This window comes from Carex rostrata, chromosome 14, assembly GCF_964058835.1.
Source record: "Carex rostrata chromosome 14, lpCarRost1.2, whole genome shotgun sequence".
Lineage (NCBI taxonomy): Eukaryota > Viridiplantae > Streptophyta > Magnoliopsida > Poales > Cyperaceae > Carex > Carex rostrata.
In genome coordinates, this window is record NC_135931.1 from 4842861 (window position 1) to 4856704 (window position 13844).

At 34.7% G+C, this 13844-nt stretch overlaps 2 protein-coding genes across 12 annotated transcripts; one reads left to right on the forward strand and one right to left on the reverse strand.

The window, feature by feature from the left end:
- Window positions 1-1515: 1515 nt before the first annotated feature.
- On the forward strand, window positions 1516-4709 carry LOC144565825 (serine/arginine-rich SC35-like splicing factor SCL28). 11 transcript variants are annotated; one of them, XM_078315671.1, is made up of 5 exons: window positions 1516-1716; window positions 1956-2033; window positions 3278-3448; window positions 4075-4121; window positions 4363-4686. In XM_078315671.1, exons 1-4 carry the CDS (start codon window positions 1583-1585, stop codon window positions 4076-4078), a joined length of 387 nt encoding a protein of 128 aa, XP_078171797.1. In that variant the 5' UTR covers window positions 1516-1582; the 3' UTR covers window positions 4079-4121; window positions 4363-4686. The 11 variants fall into 11 exon arrangements, 6 of the variants coding, with proteins under 6 accessions (XP_078171797.1, XP_078171795.1, XP_078171796.1 ...); XR_013514981.1 differs by having other exon boundaries at window positions 3278-4121; window positions 4363-4689; XR_013514982.1 differs by lacking the exons at window positions 4075-4121; window positions 4363-4686 and adding an exon at window positions 2964-3040 and having other exon boundaries at window positions 3219-3448.
- Window positions 4710-5986: 1277 nt separating this feature from the next.
- Window positions 5987-6939, reverse strand: LOC144565806 (Integrase-type DNA-binding superfamily protein). The gene has a single exon (XM_078315644.1). It carries the CDS (start codon window positions 6868-6870, stop codon window positions 6007-6009), a length of 864 nt encoding a protein of 287 aa, XP_078171770.1. The 5' UTR covers window positions 6871-6939; the 3' UTR covers window positions 5987-6006.
- Window positions 6940-13844: the final 6905 nt, after the last annotated feature.

Here is a 13844-nt window from a genome sequence, read left to right on the forward strand (position 1 = left end):
ACGGTCTCTAGACGTTATGGATTATCACGGCTAGCATTGGTGCTTAATTAAAAAAATTAACCATTATAACTGAATCATAAAAAAACTGGAAAAAAAACCCCTATCCGTGATAGATTGAAACAACTAGGCGCGAAAAAAAAAAATTCTGTCCGTGATAGATTGAAACAGCCAGGTGCGAAACAATTTTTTTTTTGTCCGTGATAGATAGGAACGGCCAACCATTTTTTTTTTCATCTTAGTTATCAGATATGATTGAGATGCTAACATATTAGAGTGTAAGGCTACGGTGCTATGGGTTGCATAGAGGGCCTCTATGCAACCCCAATATTCGAGTTTTCAAAATTCTAACGGTCGATCCAAACAGTTCAACATGATTTGGTTTGCAAGTACATATTCATATGGAGATCATGTTGAACGGTACGGATCAACCGTTAGGATTTTGAAAACTCGAATATTCATATGGAGATCATGTTGAATGGTGCAGTAAAAGATTTACTGCAGGTTCACGAGTAGACTTGTGTACATTGTAAATTTCGCTGGAGGTCACTAAACTTTGTTACTTGTCACGAATTGGTCACTCAAGTTTGATTTGTCCATTTTTAGTCACTCAACTTTGTTATTTGTCTCAATTAAGTCCTTCAATACTTTTCCATCCAAAATCTTAACGGAATATTCCCATTTCGTCCAAAATATTAACGGAATATACTCATTCCATCCAAAATATTAACATAATGAGCATATTCCATCCAAAATATTAACATAATGAGCATATTCCATCCAAAATACTAACGAAATAGGCATATTTCATTGAGATTTTGGATGGAAAAGTATAGAGGGACTTGATTGGGACAAATAACAAAGTTGAGTGACTAAAAAGGGACAAATCAAACTTGAGTGACCAATTCGCGACAAATAACAAAGTTTAGTGACCTATGACGAAATTTACCCTTGTATCTAAGTCAAGATGACCTGCTATTTTTCGCAAAAAAAAAGGACTTGATATTTACAAGCTTAAATTATAGTATCACCAATTACTTCACTAATCGAGGAGCAATGCTATATATAAAAAAAAATGGCTGGCCGTTTCTGTCTATCACGGACATGATTTTTTTTTTTTTTCACGCTTGGCCGTTCAAATTTATCATGGACATAATTTTTTATTTATTTTATTTTTTTTGCACCTGGTCGTTCCAATCTATCACGGATAGGATTTTTTTTCTGGTTCAGTTAGAAATTTAGAATGGTTAATCTTGTTAATTAAGTGCTAATGCTGGCCGTGATAATTCATAACATCAAGAGACCGTGATTAATCGTTTTCCCTATATCTCGAAAAAATTCAAAAGTATTCCACAATTTTGATATTTATTTAATTTATTTAATATATTTTCTATTAAGAAAAATTTCGGAGTATTATTTTAGCTTTGAGATTCGTGCAGAAGTATTTGAACGATTGAGATTTTCCACAAAGTCACGCAAAATTTGAGATATCTGAGAGGATGCGAATTCCTAATTTCCACTCCCGTCTTCGTTTCTCTCCCGTTTAAACAACAAAACAAAACAATAAATACAAAAAAGGAAAGAGATGGGGAAGCCGAGCGGGAAGAACGACTGGGATTGGTACCGGCACGGTGGAGACGAAAAACAAGGAGATGCATATCAGCCAGCTGCAACCCTCCCCAACAGCCTCTTCGTCCGTAATATTGCTCTGGAAACTAGGTTTCTTGCTCCCTCTTTTCTTTTATTGCTTTCGTAGCATAAATCTAAGTTGATTATACCTCACTAGTGCAATAAAGTTTACATGGCCTTAGAATGCTGAGGTTAACATAAATGGCCTGAAATCAACTAAAACTCAGCTGTTGATTATCCCAACTGTCTTAGATTAAAGACATGAATAAGATATCTCTTGATCTTCCCCTCCTAATCTCGGTGCTATATTTGCTTCCTTTGTTCTGTAGTGCCGATATCATTCGTTCTGAATTTGAGCTTTTTGGGCCTATTAGAGATGTCTACCTTCCCAAAGATTTCTCCACTGGGTGAGTATCTGATTTATGTAATGATTTTTAGCTGCTGTGGTTATTAATTTATGCATATGGTCCCTGTGTTTTATTGTTTTTGTTTACGCTAATATTTCCTATGCAAATCCATGCAATTGAAGAAATATATTATGTTCCTTGTTTTGGGAGGATTATTGTCAGCTATATAGTAACCTAATAGAGTATGCACTGGAGATGTCCAGTCCGAGCCTACACAAAGCAACAGTCAAACAGAATCGCAAGAAGAAAAGACTTAACAGCTGTATTACATAGTTAGTTATTGTAACAAACTAATTATGGTAGTTATGAACCATAATTAGTCAAACTAACCATAGTTAGCCGATGTATCTAGAATCTCTCATTTACTATAAAAACAGACTCACTGTCACTGTAATGGTTAATCAAGAAATCAATAAAATTCTTGTATTCAGAAATTCTCTTTTCTTTGTAGAAGTTTTTCATAACCCTATGAAACACAAGTACCCCAAACACCATACATACATGAACATTTTTAGTCATAAACTACATGCACAATGATTAACATAGAATTTTTTATGTAACTTTTTCTTAATACATGGAAATTTGTGCGGAAATCATTACAGAGTGTTGATTTATCTCATTGCACTGACAATTTATCAAATGCCCTTTTCCCAAACTACAAGTCTCTAGTCCTTTGTGCGCAGTGGAAGTAGGGAGAAATATCACTATGGATAGGTATTTGAAGAAAGTGCTGAGGGGATAGGTCATAGGGGTTTATTAGTGATTTGCAGGGGTACACGAGAAATTTATAATATTTTTTTTTTTTTTGTACTTAAAATCATCGTCTTTGATACTCTTTTGATAGTTCTCATGAGCATAATGCCGCAGTTATATTAAATCTTATAATGTGCAATTAACACACAATTTGAACCTGCTTCATTTTCGTTTCAGTAGTGCCCATATTATCACCAATTGATCTAACTGTTCCACCAGTTCTATTTTTGGCCAATACCAAAGCATACTGGCAGGTACATTTTTTATCAGTTGTACACCGAAACTGTTTGAAACCTGTGTCTTTGGTGTTGACTCATGACTTCACTCGTTGAAAGAAAACTATTAAATTTGTAAGCATTGACACTGCAATCATGCAAAATCTGACACCTGTGGTGCTTGTTTGTTTTGAGTTTTCATAAGTAAACTGTGCAGGCGAAAGAACTCTCAAATAATAAGTAGTCTTCATTTGTGCGCATGTGTCACTGCTGCAGGATGCCGAAAGGTTATGGGTTTATTAAGTTTCAAAATGGCGAGGACGCCAAAATGGCAAAGGAGCACCTAAACCATCGGGTGATAAATGGACAGGAGATCTCTATTGAGTATTCTAGTGACTCTAACAGAAAGAAACCTCGGCAGATGGCGCTGATTAACTCCGGAACTAGGTATTTCCAATAGTTTCTCTGCCTGATTCTAATACCATTTCAGTCCCTCCCTTGAGACAACTTTTTAGAGCCTTAATTACACTTTCAATTCTGTTCAATTTATTATCCCCTTTTCAGAATTTTGTTATAACATCTGTGTTTATCTTGGTCTCTGATTAAATTGGGTGCCTATACTAGGCGGAATACTTGGGAGTATTCTGCCTAGACCAAAGGTGTCAATAGAAAATAAAATTGCACTGATATCATCGTTATACTGACAAACTTCAGAGATCCAAACTAGTGTTCAATTTAATTGCCTTCTTTTGTTTTGGTTTTATTTTTATTCTTCTTTTCAGCTTGTTAAGGTTCTGTGATTGTCATTTTAGACTTGCTTTAAGAATTAATTTCTAGCCCAAAGAATATTGAAGAAACCTGAAGTTCAATACCAAATCTAGCTGATACTGAGCCTGTCTGGTTCACTGGTAGATGCCTACAGTGTGAGGTGTGCTAGTCTTAATATGGATAATGCCGCACTAATGCAAATCTTGCTTATAAATTCTCCCTTTGATTTTGATGCTTTTCTAAATATGCTGCTACATTGTTGCTTGAGAGTTTATAATTGCTTTTGAATGCTGGTACTGTCTTAGATAGGGGAAGTTAGCATCTGGATTGAGATCACCAATGCAACATGACTGTAAGTCGGTTAAAGAAATGAAGCACACTCTCATTTTATTTCCCCAAAATTAGCTTCATTTGACCTTAAATTATACAAACTACTAAACTCTTGAGTAACTAGAAACTAATTTTATTTTGGACGAGATCTCCATTTTCCTATCCTATATGTTATTTTGCCATTGGTGCTTCCAAGAAAAAAATTGAGTCCGTTTTTCTATGTATCAAAAACTTGCTGTTTTCATACTATGTTTTTTTTATAGAAAGAGAGAGAGGAGCAGATGGACTGGTGCCCGTAGCTCAGCTGGCTGGAAATAAGCAGGCCCACCACTAGCTAATCAGTCAGCCCCCGCAATTCAGACAAAAAGGGGCCCATAATTAGCTAACTAATTTTAGTTTTTTCAGGGTTAATAGAATACTGTTTTCAGTATGGAGCTGCAAATATCAAATATGTTTTAGAAAATATATTCCAACCAAGACAATCTTTTTTTTTTCCTCTTAATGTAAAGATAAACTTACAATTTGTGATTAACTCGGGTTTTGGTTGTCCAATGATGAAATATGTTTGGTTTTACATCAGACTGAATTCAACAAGAGTATGCTTTCTGAGCACCTGCTAGTCTAACCATATCGTTTGGGTTATATAAGAAGAGTGATGCTACCGCCTATGGAACTATGCATAGTGCACTTTTACCTGTAACTATGTATCAATATCTTCATTTTTAAAGTCTAAATAGTTGATCCGTTCATCATGATCTATGAATATAATTGGTGGCCAAATTTTACATTTTTTAATTTGTTTACTATTTTTTTAAATAGGTAAAAATCCACTAATTTCGAATGGTTTAGAATCTTTAGATCAAGTGATTTTGTACCTATTTAAAAACTAGTAAAAAGAATTTTAAAATGTAAAATTTGACATCCAAGCACATTTTCATATGAAAATCATGTTCAGCGGAATGGATCGACTTTTTGAATTAAAAAAAAGAAGATATGCATCCATAGTACAAACCAATAAGCGTTATGCATATATAGTACCATAACCTCACTCATATTGGTTAGAATGTATTCAAGCATAGCAACACAAATCTTGCTATATGCTGGAGTTTTTTCTTCTTCTTCTGAAAATAGGCGATTTAGGCCCGTTTCTTGAAACGTAAAGTTACAAATCCTAATGTTGTCAGTTCAGGCTATTTCCCTGATACGCAACCTCCCGTTCTCCTTAAACCCCTAATAAAAAAAACAGCAAATCAAACATTGTTTTGGCAACACGCCACATGCTAACGACAATTTCTGGAAGTCATCCCAGTTCTAAAACCACTAGTATTGTTAGCTAATTGGGTAATTAATAACAGTATAGTCAATCATCAGAAGTCGTAGCCTTCTCGCCCCTTGGCACCACAGCAACATCATCAGGCTCCCAGGCTCCCAGACTTTTGTTTTATTGTTTATGGAATTCTTTTGAAAAATGATAAACATCTACAGATTTTTCAGGCACTATTGTTGCTTAAAATGTTCCATACTTTCAAATTATCCCGGCAATGCCTAGAAATATTGTTTCATTGAAACTAATAGTATCCTCATGTCAACTTGTATACAATAATATTATTCGGGTAAAGCACATCTTGCTTTGTTGGAACAGAGGATCAATATTATTTGGTAAAGCTATTTTATCGTCTTTTAAGTTCAATCACTAAATTATTGTTATACCAGCTCAGATAAGCGGGGAGAAAACAACTCAGTTAAATCACATTTCAAATATTACAAGGTACTATAGGAATGATGTGATCTAAAATAGACTCGGTTATGAATTTTATTATGGAAAAATTGTTTACTCATGTAGTTGATCTAATTGTAGCTCAAATTAAACCGAAAATACATAGTATTATATCAACTAAACATGGCGATCAGAGGTCCCAAATAGGTATTGGCAAACTTAGCTCCTCATGCATGTCATCCATGGGAAAACTGTTGGAAACACCATATCTCGGCCCGATATCACTGTCTATCTCTGTCAATGAATCCCAGTTGAAGTCGCTACTTTCAATACCAAGTTCTTCCAAAACTGTCGCGCCACCTCTACTTGGTGCAGTTTCAGGCGGTACGAGTATTTCAGTATTTTCACAATGCTTTCCCGCAGCCTCTCCTTCTCCTTGGAGAACACCCATCTGCTGGAGGAACTCCTTGAGGTCAATCTGAGGCCTCTCATATTCACCGCATGCTCTCCCTGGCGTGAGCAATGGTGTATCAGGCAAAGAGAATATGGAGTTGTTAGAGCAAGCAATAGGAGAAACAATACTAGGAGAACCTAGAGATTGTGAAATGGCAGAGAAATGTTTGGTCTTGTTGAATTCCTGTAGTTTTTGGTGGATGACATGGACATTGTGTTGTGCATTGAGGTTTAATAAACCACACGATGGTACTCTGTGACTCGGTGTCAAGTTCTTGGTAGGGAACCATTTCATAAGGCGCTGGGCCCGGCTGCTGCCCGGGTTGGCCGCACGCAGGTGGGGCAGGTTGACATACGCATCGGGGCCGTAGAGGCGGCGTGCGGCCTCATCATATGCTAGTGCAGCCTCTTCTGCGGTGGCGAATGAGCCTAGCCAGAGGCGGGTGCGCTTGTTGGGCTCGCGAATCTCGGCTACCCACTTGCCCCAGGTGCGTTGCCTGACGCCTCTATACTCGCATGAGGCATTCTGGGGTCCGCCTTTGCCGCGTGTCGGGCCTTTCTTCCATGGACGAGAATTAGGCACTTTTCGGAAATTGTCCATGAACAAAGATTATGAGGAGAAAAGAAGTAGGAGCTAGCTGGAGCTGATCAGCGAGTGTGAGTGAGTGTGAACTGTGAAGTGCAGAATTGTAGGAGACTATAACTATGGCGCGGGTTATGAGGTTTTGTTTATCCTCTGCAATGTTTCACTAGCATTGCAGTGAAATTTTTTCTGTGGCTAGGAAAGACAAAAAAGAAAATATTTTTTCTCAAGACTTATTTCTGATATTGTCGATATAATAAAAGAGGGAACAAAAATGAGATTTAGTTTTTTTTTTTTTTTTTGGTTAATGTGCACTATTTTTTCAAATGACCAATTAACTTGAGAAATTATGTAGCTAGGATTAATCTTTTTTATCTTCTATATTGTCTCGGAAAGAAAAGTGCAAGGATCATGTGGATAAATAACAGAGCCAAAGCCAATTAGAATTAATATGAAGTATGAAAAAGTAAGAATTGCAGTGTGATGTCATGGAGAATTGCAGAGTAAAGGGAATGTTATGAAGAGGGGAATTTGATCTGGGTTTAATGGTCTTCACGTTGCTGCTTTGTATTTTGAAGGCATGTGACCGTTAATACCTATTTTCACGTTTCCTTGTTTACATTCACGGGAGCCAATCGGTACTTGTTTGATCGGGTCGGATTTGAGACAACTTTCATGTCCCAATATTACTACTAGCAAGTAGCAACAAATACTGCGAACCGACTCGACGACTAAGGAAGTTCGAACAATAACTTTATTAGATGTATAGATAGACCTCAATTTAATTGCTAATCTAGCATAATCTTCTATCCCCCTTAAATGGTAGATTACTTGTAGAATTGTTAAGGGGAGCTATCTTATGAAATGTATGGTTAGAAAGAAATAAAGTTATTTTTAATAGGAAGCAGCTAACAGTCTCCCAACTCCAGTCCCCCAAAAATCCCCCAACTAATTCTGTAAACATCAATACTAAATTCTGTAAACATCAATACTAAATTCTGTAAACTAATTCAACAAATCCTATCAACATAAAACTTTCAATTTTGTGTGGTCCCCAATAACTTCCACTTTAACTACCACTTTAACCACCACTTTAACCACTTTAACTACTTTGATTGGGACCACTTTTAAACCTTTAACCAGGACCACATCTAGAAGATCTCTAACAACTTTTCAAAACTAAAAACTAACCATGACTACATTAAAACTTTGTAAACAAAAATATGTAAAAAATATTCGAGTTTTTTTTTCAAAACTTTATATTCAAACTTTTTATTCGGAATTTTTATTTTCCAAAATTTATTTTCAAAATTTTTATTCGGTTTTCAAAAAAAAATTTCAAAATTCTTTTTTGAATTTTTTCTTCAAAATTTTTTTGTCTCATTCTAGATACTACTTTTAATTATTTTGAATTCTGTAAACCTTACTACATAACTCTGTAAATAGTTTCGTTTAATCCTATAAACCGGTAAAAAAATAAATTCAATTTTTAAATTTTTTCAATATTTTTTTTTTTTTTGAAATTTTATTTTTTTTAAATGTAAAAAAGAATTCGAATTTTTTTTCAAATTTTTTTTTCGAAATTTTTTTTTTCAAATCTCCCTCTAGATACACATAGTATCCTGTAAACATACACATATATTATCCTGTGAACATACACATATTATCCTGTGAACATACGCATAGTATCCTGTAAACATACACATATTATCCTATAAACATACACATATTATCCTGTGAACATACATATTGTACTTGAAATTATGGCAGTTGAAAGCGCGTCAGAACTAAGCTAAAAAGGGAAGGCTTTTTATACACGGGGATTTTTGGAGGACTGTAGCCCGGGGGACGTTACCTTTCAAAGATCCCCCAACTCCAGTCCTCCAAAAATCCCCCAGATATTTTCAAAGATCCTGTAAACTAATGGAGCAAATTCGGTAAACTTCAATACTAAATCTTGTAAACTAATTCAACGAATCTTGTCAACATAAAACATAAACTTCAAAAAAAAAATTTCAAAACTTTTTTTCAACTTTTTGTTTCAAATATCATTCTAGATGCTATTTTCAATTATTTTAAATTCTGTAAACCTTATCACATAACTCTGTGGATAGTTTCGTTGAATCCTGTAAACAAAAAAAATTCAAATTTTAATTTTTTTTCAAAATTTTATTTTATTATTCAATTTTTTTTTTAAATGTAAAAAAAAAATTCGAATTTTTTTTTTCAAACTTTTTTTTCCATTTTTTTTTCAAATTTCCTTCTAAATACTACTTTGAATTATTTTGAATTATGTAAACCTTATCACATAACTCTGTAAATAGTTTCATTTAATCCTGTAAACCGATAAACAAAAAATTCAAATTTTATTTTTTAAAAATGTAAAAAAAAAATTCGAATTTTTGTTTTCAAATTTTTTTTTTCAATTTTTTTTTTCCAATTTTTTTTTTCAAATCTCCTTCTATATACTGCTTTTAATTATTTTGAATTCTGTAAACATGATCACATAACTCTGTAGACAATTTCGTTGAATACTGTAAACCGCTAAAAAAATTCAAATTTTAATTTCTTTCCAATTTCTTTTTTTTAAATTTGCATATAGATACTATTTTTAATTGTTTTGAATTATGTACATCTTATCATATCACTCTATAGAAAGTGTTGTTGAATACTAGAAACATAACAACTAATCTCAAAACACACATGCTATTAGATCTACCAATGAGACATCATTCTTATCACTAAACAAAATAAATTACCAATAAATAACATAAATGTTTTCCACCAAACATAACATTTCATACAAATCAAAGCAAACATGAAGAAGTATAACATAACACTACTTATAAAACATAAATGTTTTCAAATTTTCTCCCTCTTTGATTCTAAGATGGAGTGACCAATGAAGGTGATACACTTCCGCCCCTTTGGCATCAACACTATCACCTCCAGATAGCCATCAAGAAATTCTGTAAACATAATACACGAATTCTATAAACCCATACACTTTCTACATCTCCTGACATCTTCCTTGAACTTGCGCATGTTGATTCTTTCTCAGGCTATGGCAAGTTGGAACAGCTCCAACGAACAACGGTTTACACCGGCAACATGAAAAAATAAGTTGAAAAATTCAAACCTTTTAAATGAATAAATCAAATTAATACAAAATTCTACTCCAAGGTCTTCTTTCTACTGAGCTGCTCTTTAATCTCAATAACAAAAACTTGCTGGTTATTTTCTAGTCCACGTACCAAATTCCTAATAAATTGGCAAGTTTCTATTTTATGTACCAAATAACAATCAATTTGATATTTTTCCCAAATTACCAATATGGTGAAATTTAGTGCAACACTAATCAGCACTAATGAGAAAAGGGTGCTGACATACACCACATTCAATCGTCTCAGATCCAGATGTTGGAACTTGCACCTGTAAATCGGTACAACTAGTAAACACAACCATCCTAAAGAAGTAACGAAGGGTAAATAGTATTTATAAGTATTTCTAACCTGAAGATCAGTGCAAACAGGGCATGCAACTTCCCTCAACAGCCCACCTGATCCATTGGATTTGGAACCTGTCATGAAAAGCATCAGATATATGAATATATATTTAACACTTCACCACCAAAATAAACTTCAAACAATTTTTGGACTTGCATAGTTCAACAAATCATTAGAGATGTACCTGAAGTTGACTTCCGATTTCTCTCCAATTCCTCCTGCTCAGAATCAGATTTGCGATTCTCTGACATAAAATTCGGTGGAAAGTTGGGAAATCTAAGCATAATTCAAAGTACCATTTAAACTCGAATTCTGTAGACATAAGTTAGAATCCTGTAACTCTAATTAAATAATCCAGTAGACAATTAAACAGTTGGATCTAGCTAAAGTTAATTTCATGAATATGATGGACTATTCTAGAAAATTTCTATTAATGTGGGTTGGGTTGGGCTAGTGTTGCTTTCTCAGACATAATTCAAACAAAAACAAATACTACTATAATTTATAATATATATATGGATAAATTATTAAATTTGATTTTATTTCTGTGGAGTATTAATCACTTACAGAAATTAATGTATCTCGGTACCTATAGTAAAAGTACCAGTGTAACTGCACGTGCTTCAAAAATCCTGTAAACATGACAGATAAAACCTGTCACATTAATTTTTATACATATCATATAAAACATGTAAAACCTATCATATAAATCTTATAAATATGAATACAAGAGATGCACAAATACACATCCAAACAACAACACTGATATAATTACGCATAAGCTTCTAATCATACTCGAGTTCATCATCTGGATCAGTTGCTTGACCCCGCAAGGCAAAAAATGTTAAATTATAGTAAAGAATCTTACTCTCTTCGCAAGGCTATGGCTGTCTGTTGCCATAAAACCAAGAGAAAGAGACAGAGAAGACTGCGGCAACAATGACGTCATCTCCGACGTCTTTTCCAGGTAAGTGGTAGCCCCTACAGCCTAGATTAGAAAACAACTCTTTAGATCCAATTGATTAATTAATTGAGGTTGGGAAATGAAAATGAACTCAAAGTATTCTTTCCATTCTGATCGCGAGAAACTAATAGTGGAATTCCATCAGGAATCTGGGATTTTCAAAATAAAGACATGGATCAGAGGAGTTCCAATTGATTAATTTATTGGTCGAGCATCTATTCTGAATCTCTGATTAGAAGTTACTGGTACAGTAGAGAAATTCATTTGCAGTTATTTATCTTTTCTCTTACTTATGAATGACAGTTATATTAGATTCCCCATTCTCATTAAGCAAGCGACCAATTGCTTCCTTCTGAGCATGTCTTAAAATTCCAGATTTAACATACTTGTGTTTACATAAGCCAATCTTCACAACAAATTACTCAATTGGATATATTTAGAAATAATATGTGAAGTAATAGCCCATATACCCTGCACAAGAGTAATCAAAATTATAATTTTCTTCAATCAGAATTTCGCATTGGTCACTTTAAAATTATTTTTCGATGTAAAGATCAAATTCTCCAAATACTAACTATCATTGAAATGTGAAGAACATTTACCAGAATTCCATAATGGAATGCCGAATGCCCACAATGGTCATGATTATGTTGATCACAGTGGCAAGAGAGATGATACTTAGTGGCGATAAGGTGAATTTCTACTCGAGAGAGATGATACTTGGCGAGATCTGCAGAGGATACGAGAAGAAAACGCCATGGCCGCCTGAGCTAAGCACACACTTCTTTCGATCAAGGTTCTTTGAGTAAATCAAAACTGATAAATGATCACCGCTATTTGTTTTGTAAAATTTACAATTTTGTAAATGGAGTGCACAATATAGTCAGAAGGAAATTGAAGTGACAAAAGAACAAATTCAAACGAAATGATGATAAATTTTGATCAAAATGCATGTTAGTTTCAAACTAAACCAAAACAAGATGCAAATTTGGAGAAATTAAGGAGCAGCTCCTGTTACCACAATTTCTGAATATATTGACATTAGAGACAATACACATTTCGTTCAGAACAATTGCTTTCTAATTTTCTCAAGCGACAATTCCAAATCAAAACTTAGGAACAATATACAGCTCATTGTTCGTGACCTAAGTAATTAGCAAAGTTACGCACTCGATTAAACTTCGACAAAGAAGAAAGAGAGATAATGAAGTTATAAAAAGGGTAGATCTCGAGAAGCGGGACCTACCTGGAAGTGAAAGTCAGAAGCAAGGTGCATTTTCCACAGAGCGGCAGCAAGGCTTCTTGCTAATGTGGCGTCGGACTGCGAGGGAGACGAAGGCGGAGACTCACCCTCTGTGCTGGTGCCTCCGGTGGGAACACGGCGGCGGCGCAAGTGAGGAGAGGGGTTAATTGTTGTAGAGGGAGATCGCTAAATCTGTAGAGGAAGGAGAGAGAGATCGGAACGGAGGAACGGAGGAGATCTGCGCTGGAGCCTCCTGTGCGAACACGGTGGCGGCGGCGCGAGGATCTCGCCGTGGGGAGGTTGATCGGAGCAGCCATTCATTTTTTTTCTTTTACTGCCTTTTTTAATCGGATTTTCAAAATGAAGACATGGATCAGAGGTTTATAAATGGTCGTAGTACCATTATAGTTCTGTTAGAAAGTGGATAAGATGGCTGCGGGGATTTTACGGGGACTGAGAGACGGGGGATAATACCTTTTCTCTTTTTAATAATAATACTACTCTCATTTCTGTTAAATCATTAGAGTTTAAGATAATCTCTTTAGTTCTGCTACCAAGTTTTCAAAAAAAAGATAATATCTTTAGCTACTTTTTGGTGTAAGTCTAGATCTAAAAATTCACACTTAAAATTAAGTTTAATGCTTCCATGTGATGTTAAGGACATTTCAGATCAGATACTGAAGGAGGAAGAGGAGTCAATCCAAGCTCTTGGAGCTGGCAACCCCTCAGGTCATATGTCTGGAGACGAGATGTCGGATGAGAATTTACTGGATTACCAGTCTCCTAGGATATGATTGATTTTTGAGATTTTTATTTGCTTAGTATTCATTTTGTTTGAATATTAGCTTTTGATGTGGTACTGTTTCTACTTGTATACTTTTATGTCTGTTGATGTTGATATGCTGTAAGACTTTTCATATTTTATCTTGGTACATATTTTGGGTACCAAATCAAGTATGATTGATTTTTATAAAATCAGTGATAATACCACTATTTTTCAAAAAAAGAGGGAGTGGAGGTCGGCCTAATAGACACCAAATCGAATTCGATCTGATATCCTATCAGAGCAGTTCAATTCGTATCAAAATTTGTGTGTATTTGATTCACATAAATTTCGAATCTCTCCCGATTCCAATAAAGAGAGCCAGCAAGTTCTAATTACACGATATTTGTTTTACAGTCTCAATCCGTGAAATAATGCAGCACACAATGTCAATAGCGCAATGCATTTTTGGATATATGTTAGTGCTGTGATTTGAAAGTCAATTTTTGAATAATT

Bases quoted from the DNA above. Each gene is read 5' to 3' on its own strand.
- LOC144565825 (XM_078315669.1), top strand. From the start codon at position 1,583: ATGGGGAAGCCGAGCGGGAAGAACGACTGGGATTGGTACCGGCACGGT. The intron at 1,717-1,955 runs GTTTCTTGCTCC...TTTGTTCTGTAG, and splicing joins AATATTGCTCTGGAAACTAG to TGCCGATATCATTCGTTCTG. The intron at 2,034-3,277 runs GTGAGTATCTGA...TCACTGCTGCAG, and splicing joins CCCAAAGATTTCTCCACTGG to GATGCCGAAAGGTTATGGGT.
- LOC144565806 (XM_078315644.1), bottom strand. From the start codon at position 6,870: ATGGACAATTTCCGAAAAGTGCCTAATTCTCGTCCATGGAAGAAAGGC.